This window comes from Gambusia affinis, linkage group LG09 (assembly GCF_019740435.1).
Source record: "Gambusia affinis linkage group LG09, SWU_Gaff_1.0, whole genome shotgun sequence".
Lineage (NCBI taxonomy): Eukaryota > Metazoa > Chordata > Actinopteri > Cyprinodontiformes > Poeciliidae > Gambusia > Gambusia affinis.
This window is the reverse complement of record NC_057876.1, coordinates 24,667,357-24,680,392: the sequence shown is the minus strand read 5'-3', so window position 1 is coordinate 24,680,392 and position 13,036 is coordinate 24,667,357. Positions and strand designations below refer to the sequence as shown.

At 36.8% G+C, this 13,036-nt stretch overlaps 1 protein-coding gene across 1 annotated transcript in view; it reads left to right on the top strand.

The window, feature by feature from the left end:
• fat2 (FAT atypical cadherin 2) overlaps positions 1-8,976 on the top strand; it is a 95,318-nt gene extending 86,342 nt beyond the window's left edge. The window contains exons 25-29 of the mRNA XM_044126708.1: positions 1,550-1,703; positions 3,608-3,707; positions 3,830-3,978; positions 4,568-4,845; positions 6,184-8,976. Coding sequence (XP_043982643.1) covers positions 1,550-1,703; positions 3,608-3,707; positions 3,830-3,978; positions 4,568-4,845; positions 6,184-6,680 — 1,178 coding nt within the window. The 3' untranslated portion in view covers positions 6,681-8,976. The remainder of the gene's footprint in view (positions 1-1,549; positions 1,704-3,607; positions 3,708-3,829; positions 3,979-4,567; positions 4,846-6,183) is intronic.
• The last annotated feature ends 4,060 nt before the right edge of the window (positions 8,977-13,036 follow it).

Genomic DNA, 13,036 nt, shown 5'->3' with positions numbered 1-13,036 from the left:
CACATCTAATCTTTCTTATACAGCTTAGATATGAAACAGAACATAAGGTTGCTATTGATGCAGGTTTCTTTGCTTTAGAAAAATTACATGAACATAAACCCTGTACAGTTGTTACCAATAATCTTATGCCCACAATGATATTTCTTTGCTTAGGTTACTTTTAAAAGCTCATAACTACATTATGTTTTATTGTTTTCATTTACAATATGCAAATGGCCTCTGTGGACACTGGATGAAAGGTTACTGTTTCCTCAGGATTTTATACATCATCGTGTCAACTCATCTTTTAGTCATGTTTCAGTTACAAAAGCAGAGCTGCAGTAAGAAACAACCACTATCTAAAGCTGTGTATATTTCCCTAAAGATGCTTCAAGGTAAGGGCAATGCCATCAGACAGATGTTAAGCACAACACAGACTTCAAGGTTTGTTTTGTTTTACTGCAGCTTACTTTGCGTAAAACAGCTGGGAATAAAATAAAATACAGATCAGATTATTTTTTCTACTTCAGGCCTTTTTTAGTTCATGGTTAAGAAAACAACACAAGTTACCAAGTGGCTGCTGAATACTTCAAAATGATATAATGGCAGGTAATGGGGATCATACGGTTGCCTCACTGTAAGGTCTCCAGATAGTCTGGTGACCTGTCCATGTAGTGCCTCACTGCTCATGCAAAGATTAGATGAATAGATGATAATAATGTTAGGAAATCATTTCAGCATTGTTAAATATTACATTGATGACTACAGGTGCAATAAATATGCATTTTCATCCCTTCTCTCCCACCTGCTAACGTAATAGTGTCATGAATAGTCAACAATTATTGAATTCCATGCAGTCTTTTGCAATATTGATATTACAAAAATTAATGATCAGACAATGATATAACATTGATATACACTAATAAGACATAATAGTTTTAGCATGGAGGACTGTCACACCACCACAAAAAGGTTTTTCTATATCACATTTTAAATCAGTTTTTCATCAGTTTAAAATGCATCAAATCTCTCCACACAGAGAGATTTGACTCATTGGTTTGACTTTTGAGTGATAAAATCCAGCCAAGCTATTTAAGTTTCACTACCATTTTTACTTCAGTCAGTATTTTGGGTTCCTGAAGTTTCTATTGTGACACTGGTTTTTCATAAAATTTTATGTTGTATTTAGTTGTCCCTTCAGTTTATGATTCTGTGTTTAAGGTTTCTTTTGGTTTACCTAACTTATACAAGTTTCAAAGCATTGAAGATTTTCTTTACAGTTTTCCTCTATTTTTTTGTTGATTTTTTCTGTATATAAAAATACTTGGTAATATTTTTATTACTATTAGTATTTGTAATTGAGAACATTTAGAACTCTTCATGTTAACGGCCAATGACTTACTTTGACGACTGTGTTTTCCCTTGTAAATATCAAACACACTACTGCGTTATCAGGCTGGATCACGTTGACCTTTGCTGTGATTAATTCCTGCCTGTTGGGGACGCTCGATGCGGCTTTGATCAGTCGCTCTTGTCTCAGTTGTCTAAGTGCATTTTATTTATTCTGCAGAGCCCCACTGCACGTGTGCAGGAATTTTCCACGGCGACCGCTGCGAGCTGGCCATCAACCCGTGCATTTCGCAGCCATGTACCAACGGCAGGGTATGCATACCAAAGGCTCCAGGTTACATATGTAACTGCTCTCTGGACAACATCGAAGCAAGGTAGACACACTTGTCACATTTTTTTTTATTTCTCTATTTGAAAACATTGCTTTCTTGTACTGTTTTAGATTTTACATAAAGGCTGGAAGATTTTTTTGAGTAAAAGCCAATCAGTCATTCCCCACTAATTATCATTAAGACATGATTATGTTTGCAACCTCTTGGGAGGAGATTAACATTAAAGCACACCAAGAAGACCTTTCTACAATCTATCCATTGTAAAACATATTACGAGTAGTTGCAACTCAACAAATAAACAAGAGGAGCTGCAATAAGAGAGCATTCACACCAAAAATTGTAATTACATACTCAGACGTAATCGCATGGGTCCAGCAAGGCCACAAAAAATAATGAAATAGAAAAAAGCCCACAAACCAAATTATCAAGAACAGCTTCAAAGTTTGTCTTTCGAGAAACGACGCACACAGCCCTGAATTTATATGTGTATTCAATTGGACTTCCAAATTTTGATGAGCAAACACACTGCACACAAACAACATCCACTCAGCACTAGAAACTTGCATTCCTTTCACATCACCAGCGGACGTCAAACAGAATTACTGAGGCATTTGCATATTCTTTCTTTCATTAAGTCCATCTGTGGAATTGCTTTGCTCCTCACGGTTATTTAGAGCAATCCACGTTGCAGGTAGCGTTTCGACTGAACGAGTGAAAAATGACTGTGGGTTGTAATTGCAGGAATTGGGAGGGTTTTTTTGTGATTGTGAAGATGTTTTTATCACACTGGTACCTGTCATAATAAAAGTCACTCAGTTAAATGCACAACAACACATGAAGATAAATTACAGACAACAGATGTCCATTCATGTAAGGTCAGAAAGGACAAAAATCAACTGTGTCAAGAACCCTATTTACAAACCAAATTCTCTGCAGATAAACTGAATAAATGTTTTATTTTTATTTAATCAAATTAAAGAGTTGCTTAACAAGATTTTAGTGTATCACATCAAGTAAATTTTGCATTTGGGAAATGTGTGTGTTAAACCAAGCACCAGGCTGTTTTATGCAAAGTAAAATGATAGGTTTTGTAGTAAGACGGTCCACTCAGCAGTCAGAGCGCTGACAGTCCTGGGGGTGTATTTCTTGCCTGGACCAGGAAGATGAAGGGCTGCAGTAAAGCTTTTAGTGTCATTAGCCAAGTATAACCTTTACTCCCTGGCCAAGGTGTAAAGGCTTTGTGCCACTCTTTGCTTTAGCATTCTTGTTCAGAGTCTCACTGGCCCCTGGGTGTTGGATTTAATTAAAACATTTGAACAGTTTAAAGAGAAAAGACTTGGTTTTCGTCCAGAAAGCTTGCAAAATACAAGAGTGTTGTTATCAAGGGATTTGTGTTTAATTCTAAATTAATAATTCCTTATTTAAAAACAGCCTTTGGGCTATTTCTTATTAGCAAACTAACAAGTTAAAGGAATTTTTGGTCCATTAACGTGCCTCCTATGTTTTTAACTATACTTCATAATAATATAAAAAAATAGAAAAGGGTTAGATATATTATTATGTTCATATTCTAAAAGAAAAAACAAATTCTTAATGTTGACGTGATTCAAGTTTCTGCTATAAATACCATATAAAACAAGAAAGTAAACTTGAGTTTGTCCAAATGTCTCTAACTGAATGTTATGGAGAGTCAAACTGTGAGGGGTATTTAAGGATTTGTGTATTTAGGTGCTGCATAAATCAACATGTCTTTCAGTGTTGATGCAGTCTTCTAAACTGTGGTAAATTTAAATGCTTAAATTGAATACAACTGACCCTAAAAAAGTTCAGAAGCCTTTTTATTCCACTATGTAGGACAACAAGTACAGTAAACATGCTCCAGACTCGTACAAGCTTGTATCCCTCTCTCCGTTTTTTAGTGAATCTACGTTCTCTTCATTTTTTAGATGCCACAACGAGATTGAGGTCTGCCAGCCTAATTCCTGTCCTGGAGCTTATGACTGTAAAGTCACCGATGGTTTGATCTACTGTGCCCCGCTGCCAGTGGTCAGTTTTATGGAAACTTTACATAATAATTGTACCAAATACAGTAATTGGTACAATAATACCAATTATTGTAATTCCTCCTCCACTGTAAGTCTGACTCCTCCTCTCTCATCCTGTGCCAGGTGTCTCAAGAAATTGGCTACTTGGAAATCATACAGATCTGTGTCGTTGTGCTGGGAATCGTCTTCCTGGTTGGAGTCTTTGTTTGCGTCAGGAAATGTTATGTTCAGAAGAAGAAGAGAAAACCTGTTTGTGTCCAGGACTCCAATGGGTGAGGATTATATTTCTCTTTTCCTTAAAAAGGTGTTGTTTTATTTCCTATTGCACATGCTTAATTAATTTAATATAAATTTCATCAGAAAGCTGTTTCAGTAATTCAAAGTTAAACTGAAAGTTAAGCTGATTCATTGCACTCTGATATATCCCAGTTTTTTGTGGGGTTTTCTTTTTGTCACTTTTGATTATTAGGACTTATAGCAAAATCCAAAATTCAGTTTTTCTGAAAATAAACAAAAATTTTACTTATGGTTGTTTCCAGGAAGTTTATGTTATGGGATACATAATTATGGAGAAAACTGCAAACTTGACATTGTCCAATAGACATTATTGACAACTTCATTTGCAACATAATCTACAAAAGGTTATTGCTAAATAACCAGGTAGACTGGTAGACTTTTATATCCATGAACTTTTAGGAGAGGAATGATCCTATTTTTCCAAGCAAAGAGAAACTAAGTCACAAAAAGTTCATCTAGTGAATACTTGACCAGCATCAAACAAATGCATGTTTAATCATCAACACAGAAATACTTGCTAACAGTGTTAAACTTCACTAAAACCACCTTTGTTGATCCCAACAGGTACTTCCAGCCCAGTCTGGCTAAGAGCCTGAAGGCAGAATGCCAAGATGTCAACTCCACCGAGATGAGCTCCCTGGTCAACGCCACCAACAACCTGGACCACCACACACCATTCAGATCCCTGAGGCCCCGCAGCCAAATTGGTTCAGCAGGAAGTGGATCCCCAAAGGCGCAGAGGCCGGTTGTGTGCAGCGTGGCCCCCAACCTTCCTGTCAGGCCGCCATCAAGCTCTGACAATGACTCCATCAGGAAGGGCCACTGGGACATGGACTACGAAGGTGTGTAGTGGTTTGTTTTAAACATTTATACAGATCAGCAGGCTTGGATGGTAGGGCAACAAATCACATGTTAACTTTAGTTATCTGGATTTGAACAAATTCAGTCAGGGAATAAAAATGGTGGATCTAGTCGATGTGATCAGTATAGTATTAGAGCTAATTAACATATAAGATTGCCAATTTTTCTTTTGCTAAGTGCTTTATGGTAATCATATAAACAAAAATGGTTTAATTTATTTAATGAAGAAGAGATTAAATAATTCTCTAAAAACCAAGATATTTGTTACTTTTAGTTCTTACACAAAATAGAATTGAATTATCTTTGAATTCAAAATTCAAGCTGCAATCCTTCAAAAACAACATCAGACCTGTAAAGGTCTGATGTTGGTCCCATAGCTCAGTCTGGATCCTTGAGCTGGTCAGTCAGGATTGCTATTTTTCAAGAAAAAACTGCAGCAACAGTTATTGAAAACATAAGATTTCTACATATTAACAATATAACAAAAAAAACTTGCTTGGAAATCTAAACCCATTTCAATTTGAGGAAAATATCAACATATGTTATAAGAGGTTATTTAATGGAAATAACTAAAATAGGATTCAAGCACAGCTCTCTCTTGTTTAAAAGAAACAATTTCAAACTTCTGCTGTTGGCAGTATATTTTGAAGGAACGCTTTGAAACTTTTCTTTATCCCAAAATATGTTGTTCCTGTTGATGGACTTGGCCTGCAGTGACTTCTGTGTGGCTTATCCACATCAAAAAAGACACAAATTCATATAAAAAGCTGAAGGTGTCTATGCTGAGGTTTCCAGCTGAATTGTAATAATATTGAAAGAAGATGAGAAGGATTCTCCAGGTGCTTTTCTTAGAAGGATTTTTTGCCAAGCCTGCCTTTAGGTAAAATGTGGGGACTTCATGCTGAGTCTTCTTTAGATATATTCCCTCTCCTCGTTCTGCCTGTCAAACCCAATCATTGGAACTGTGGTCGAACAATTTAACATGCGCATTTTCACAGCCTCGATTTTGTCAGACCTATGTGGACCACACGCACTGATACAAGGCGTTTTATAATACTAATCTATTAATGATAGTAAGTGAAAATTCAGAGTGTATCAGCTTTTAATTTATGTAGTGCTTCAAACACGGTCAACAGTAATTTGCAATTTACCATAACGTATTTCTACGTCTTTTGTTAATTTTGTTTGTACAGAGAGCAAAGGCAACATTTATTTTGCTTCAAGTATCACATTCTTATTCCAGGCCAAAGACAAAGTATTGCAAAGAGTATTTGATTGTTTCAAAACAAATTGTGATGTTTTCCTTCTCCTGTCTCCAGTCTACCCAGCAGACCCGGACTATTACGGACGGCCAACAGTCCGGGAGTTCCCCCAGTTTGATATTGTGGAGGACACCTACTCCACCTCTACTGTGGACTCTCGGAGAAATTCCCGTTTTGGGGGCTTCCCATTCCCACTGGATCGCTGTGATCGTCGGGCACCGCTGCCTCCGTGTTACAGCAATCAGAACTTGGATGACTTTTTGGGTCCAGACGGTCTTCCTCTTCCCAGCTCTCAGTGCCCGAACGAGTACACTGCCATCAGCTACTATCCCACCCAGCACACGCGGAGCCTCGACAATGTCTCTTCAGGCTATAAAAGACTCAGCATGCGCTTAAGTGTGGCTATGCCATCCTATGCTGAACAGTCCAGCCCGCCACCGGGCCCAAACCCCGCCCAGCCTCAAACACGACCCACGGGGCAAAACCACCGCGGCTATGATGGGTTGAGTATGGTGGAGAGTGATTATGGAAGCTGTGAAGAAGTCATGTTTTAGGAGAAAATCTATCATTTCACGGAGAGATCCCCATCATTCCTGAAAATAATATTGCTTCATACATGAACTACTGTCACACTTCCACATTAAGGCAGCTTTGTGTACAAGTACACATCTTGGTTGGGGGTCTACTGCAGCTGAGCTCTGATTCCTCAATCCAATCTTCTTTTCTTTCCACCCTGATGGACATCAAAGAAAGATTGCAAATGTCAGTTCAGATGTCTCTGATTCATTTGACTTCAACAAGCAATGCTGTCTTACCATGTCAGAGTAGACTGAGGTAGTCCGAAGCTGCTCAGTTACCTCTTCGGAAGTAGTTCAGCAGAGGTTCATCTTTTAATTCAAGAAAAACTGATGAGCGCCATCCCTAGAAAATATGAACAGTGTTACTGACTTGATCCTGCGCTCTTTGGAAATAAAAAGGACATAAAGTACCACTTTTTTTTAACCTGCAGGAGAAACTCTGCCTCTCAGCAGAAGAGAATGTTTGAAAAACTGTGTAGCTAAATTTCAATCATTTCATCACATTTCTTATAAGACAGCCACTCTGTACAAAACTGATTAGTTACTGCCTGCTCCCTGTCTTGCACTGAACAAGTAAATCATGTGATACTTTAATCATAGGTGAATTTATGCTTCTGGTCATTTCTTGATTGCAAGGATGCAAATAAAACAACTTTAAATGTGTTAAACAAGACATTCAGAACTTGAAATGCAGGATAAGCATTTCACTATTTGTTTATTCGCATAATGTTCACTTCTTTTCTGATGGGGGCTGGATCCTCATTCACACGAGTGACTTGGTGATGTTATTTGTGATGTTGTGTTTCTAAATGTGTTACACTGTCCTCAGTATTGGGATGATTCAGTAGCTTTAGTGTCTATGAACATTTCCTCCTGGATTTTAATGAGTGCAGAATGGATTTCGGTTCAAGGTTTTGGATTAGCCGCTGCTCAGCAATGTTTCTACCCTTGATGTTACGGGAACGCTTGATGTGCACGTTTCGCAGCAGCAAAGAAACGCCTATTCAGCCATTTTTAATGTTGGAAAATACAACTCTCTGATTAATGAAATTTCTGTTTCGGTCAAAAACTACTTTTGCTGCATACAGCACATTTTTTAAGTATATATGTAAAGTTAATGTTACTAGCAGCAAACAGTATTTTTCAGTTTTTCTTTTTTTATTTGCAACATTTAATATCTCATCTAAATTGCAATAACATAAACAATTTCCAAGATACACACTACCGTTACAAAAGTTTTCATATTTTAAAAAAGTTATAGCCATTCTAAAAGATACAAATTTGAAGTCACTTCAGTGGCTCTCAACAAATTAAATGTTCTCCTTTGCTAAAAACGACTCTATTGTAAATGACTCACTGTTATTGTCTGCCCACTTCTGCTATTATTCGGAAGAACTTTCTTCATGAAGTGTAATAAAGACGAACAGCTAACTTCTATTGTTTATTCACAAAGAAAAGCTTCTTGCATAACATTCAAGTAGGCAGTAAGTTTTAAGAATATGCGCACATAAGAGAGGAAGATATTCAAGCTAATGAATATTTAATCTTAGCGCTGATTCTATCAAGAATGTGCACAATAACTTGTTTTATCCCATCCATTTTTCAGAGCTTTAACTGAAATCTCACTTTGTTTCCAAATTTATGATTCAACAAAGGAAATCTGATGGATTCTTGGGTAATTTCTTCTTTGTAAAATGTTAGGCTAATCAAAATGCATGTATTTAAATTAACTGACCCTTCTGGCTTATTTTTATTGTATTGAACAGCTAAATAAAATTCTACAGCCTTCTAACTTCTTGTTATAGACGTCGTTATAGACATTGCTATGAATTTTAAACACAAGGAAGAACTTGATCTTGTTACAAAGCCAAAACACTCATTTATGCACATTACGGGTACCAAATTTTGAATCATTATTCTCTTCTTCTGTAATAGTTTTCTACTACATGAATTTCCAGTCCTGTTAACATTTTAACATGGTCACACTGAATGATGTATATCCTATTTTTCACTGGTAGTTTAGTTTAGTCAAGACTGAGAGGAATCTTATAAGCAACTATTGACGTGTACATTTAAAACACATTTTGTGTTGTTGTGCAGAATGCAAATTGCTTGAATGTGTTACTTATGTTTTTTTATTCATTTTTAAAGTTTATTTTTGTATTAATGTGGGCATCCCCATGTTTCTGTTATTTCTCTGTGAGAGATTTTATTAAAATGTGCTTTACTTCTTTTTTGTTTCCAAAGGTGAATAAAAAGACAAATTCTGGAAACTACGATATCAACTTCAAGTTGTGATTAGTCCCACTAAACCTATAAATATAGAAGTTAAGAAGAATTTTTTGGAACCATGCTCCAACACTTAAAAATGAGCAAAACCAAACCAGTCTAAAATTTAAGTCTTTCAAGCAAAATATCAGTGCTCACCACAAACTTAGCCAACAACAATATGTTGGCTGTGGAACTAGATTAAAAGTCATCCATGAATTTATTAATGCTGACCAAAAGCAAATAGCTTGGAGTCTTAATTGGCTTCGTTAATCTCTCTGGTTTATGTTTTCATCAAAGGCCATTCCAGCAGACATAATTGTGATGTTAATCTTAAGACAACAAAGAACAATTTCTGCTCATTTATTTATTTTTTTTTGTTAGAAACAAATACAGCAATCCGAGTTCCTCCTCTCCACATTTTGACTGGTAAATTTAATCACTTTTGAATCTTGCAGGAGATGGATGTTAATGTCTAATTTCACCAAAAAATACTCACCTGAGAAATAATAATACATTCACATTAGTCTCATATTTCTGTGAAATTGAAGATCATTAAATTGTTATTTCATATTCTTTTAACTTATTCAATGTAAACATTGCATAAGTTAAACCCTTTTTGATTGGGACATAATGGAAGGGAAAGATCATCAGTAAACATATTAAAATCCAAACTTTATGCAAATATCTATTCTGAAGCAGCTTTTCATCACTTAATTTCAGCAAATAAAGAGTTCTGGAGGATTTCAGGGAACAATAACTGTACATACAGGCATAGTTTGTGTTTACTAACTAAATAATTAAGTGTTACTTAAAGATGTTCATAAATGCCACTTGAAGACTTTAAGAATTAGCTTGCTGCAAAAATCTTGAGAACAATATTTAACCAGCACAACACTGCAAACTAGGTCCATTTAAAAACAGCATCTCACCAAAGTCCTTCACAATTACACCAACAATTATAAAATATCAAATAGACTAAAACTGTAATGGAAAATAATTAAAACACAGAGGAGTTAAGATTTCAAAGATCTGTATAGTGTCTCATATTCAATCAGTTACAGGCCAGGAGAACAAGATGTGTTTTTAAAAGGCATTTAAATGACTATGTGCTCTGAGCGGTACTGACAAGAGAGGTAAGTTATTCCACAGTCAGGGCCGAGAGAGAAAATGCTCGATGACCTCTACGTTTTAACTCTGATCTCAGCACATGAAGGAGAAACTTTCTGTTTGACCAGAGTGAAATCACAGGTGATTGGATGTTGAGAAGATCTAGCACTTTATTTTATACATACATAGTCCTGGTTTTATAAAGCTGCAACCACATTGAAAGCCCTTAAAAACACCTTTGAGCCTGAACAGCTGTCTGCCGGTCAGGTGGTAAAGTCAGAGACGGATGGAAACAAAGCGGTGAAAAAACATGGCATTTTTCCTGCCGTTGTGTTTCTGCTATGACAGGCATCATGTGCTTTACAAACTACGACTGTAATTGAGGATTTCACACTATACACATACGCAGATATAATGCAGGCGTGCTATCAAATATAATTTGCTGGGCTGAAAGCTACATCCATTTTAGATAATCAAAAGCAGCATCCAGGGTAATAATTTCAACTCAACAGTTTCAACTTTTGTCAAAATAATAGAGCGGCGTGCTGTGGTGGCGTAGGGGATAGTGCAACCCACATTTAGACTCCTGGACGCGGCCGTCTAGGGTTCGATTCCCGGACCTGGTGACATTTGCCGCATGTCATTTGCCGCATGTCATTTGCCGCATGTCATTTGCCGCATGTCATTTGCCGCATGTCATTTGCCGCATGTCATTTGCCGCATGTCATTTGCCGCATGTCATTTGCCGCATGTCATTTGCCGCATGTCATTTGCCGCATGTCATTTGCCGCATGTCATTCTCCCTCTCCTTCTCCCTTCCTTGTCAGCCTACTTTCATATAAGGGACACTAGAGTCCACATAAGACCCCTGGGAGGGGAGAAAAAAATAAAATAATATCGACCAACACTGTTTTGGAGGATTTCTTGGATGACTTAGACTGGCTTTATAGGTTTATTGAAGAAAGGGATTGAGCAGATAGAGGATTGAATATGAGGATAGCAGGTGACTCGCTGATGAAGGCCTGGGAGGTGTAGACTCAGAACTTCATTTGTGGAGATATCTCATCCAGAGCTTGTGCAAAACTGTCCCATGAACACAGAAAGGCGTTTACTTAACCTTGTACTTTCTACACAACTAAAACAAAACCATTGATGGTCTGGCAACAGCAGTAGGGATTTCATGGCTTGGGTATATTACTTAGCAGTCAGCCAGCAGTCAGCTTTGCTGGAAGAAATGACAAAGTGGCAAAGACGTTTTTCTCCTAAAGAAAAGGCAAAATGTTTTCTGAGAGCATAAGGTCAGACTGATCTGAAAGTGATATTTTGTTAATTGGAACTTTAAGATTCCTACATTATTTTTTTCACTACACTTTTATCCTTGCACAAAAACAACCCTGATTCCTGTGACAATTGTTAGCAGAATTTAGTCCTTTATAATTGTGTCTAACATCATAGCATTTGTAGAGCTCCAGAATAAATGTAGTTTTTGCAAGTTTCCCTCATTTTCATCTTCCCTCTCATCATAGAACATAATTCATTTCAGTAGTTTAATAACTTCACCAGGAGTCATAAATTTGGTTGGTAAGTGCACACTTTTATTTGCACACAAACTCTCTATAAGAGCAAAATATGTTATGGAGCCATTTTTGAGCAATTTAGGCCTGATGCACCAAATAAGTCAGACTTATGCTTTAAGTTTCTGCAATGGCAACATAACCCCTTTATAGTGCACTTTATTTGTAATGGTGCAATAAATTTTCTTGCCAGCTATGCTATTAAACTGTTCTTCAGAGACTTTAGGGTGACTGGAAGTGAAAAGAGATTGTTTCAACGTCATTAGAAACCATAAGACCCAATGACATTACTGTCATTGGGTCTTATGGTTTTGCATCTAACTGTCATTCACTCAGGGAGAACTTTGCTGTTGGCAAACTGCAAATTGATTTTTCCTCGATTCGTGACAATATGGTAAAGAAAACATACCAACAATATTTTAAGTGTGAATTTTTTCATTCCAGTTAGTGGCCCAGTCAAGGCTCATTACTAATGTCCAACTAAAGCAGTTACCTGAACATTAACTGAAAAATGACTTAGATTTCCTGTATAGTCTGACATACAAGGAGTTCAGGTTCTGTACTGTTCAAAGACAGAAGACACAAAGTCACAATTATCTACATCGTTAAAATTTATATCAAACTAAGTCAATAAAGGTGTTTTATGAAGGAATATAATTTGATGTAGATGTTGTCTTTGCTTATTTGGTAACCTCTTGAATGACCTTACAATGTTCTTCAACATAATATTTAAATGTCGGATGACATCATCCAACATCCAAAGTAAGGTTAGTAGTTGTCTAAACTTACTTTGGGTACTTTTAGTAGATCACTTACTCCTGTGAAAGTTCACTGGTGTTTCATGTTCTGTTGGTAACTTTGTTTTTCTTTACATCAGGTGCCTAATGGTGCTGGATGTATGAATAAATATGGGCTCAACTAAACTGTATCTGTACTGTATTCTCTATGTCGCTACAATAATATCTATATTTATGTAGTAAGGTAGGATGAATGAGAACTTTATGTAACTTTGAGTAGTTGTCAGTAAAACTACATAAATCCTTAGTATTTGAAGGTCACTTTCAGTATTCTGTGAATACATAAAGAGCCACATTCTCTCTTTCCTCTCTGTCTCCATATATGATCAAAGCATGTGCTATGCTGTTAGTCTGAACCCCCTCTTTCTTCCCTCTCATTCATGTCTGAATGAAATCGAGTAGCTTACCTCAGGCAAAAAGTCTTTTTCACATCCTCAACCTTTTTGTTACTTTGTGAGAATCAGGTACCATGTTGATAAGAAACAGGTTTCTCCACACTGCTGGGGAGTGAAGAAGGGAAGAAAAAGTCCTTCATCTCTGTAAAGTGCCCTCAGTTCATTGAGGTTACTTGTCTGTTGCAGGT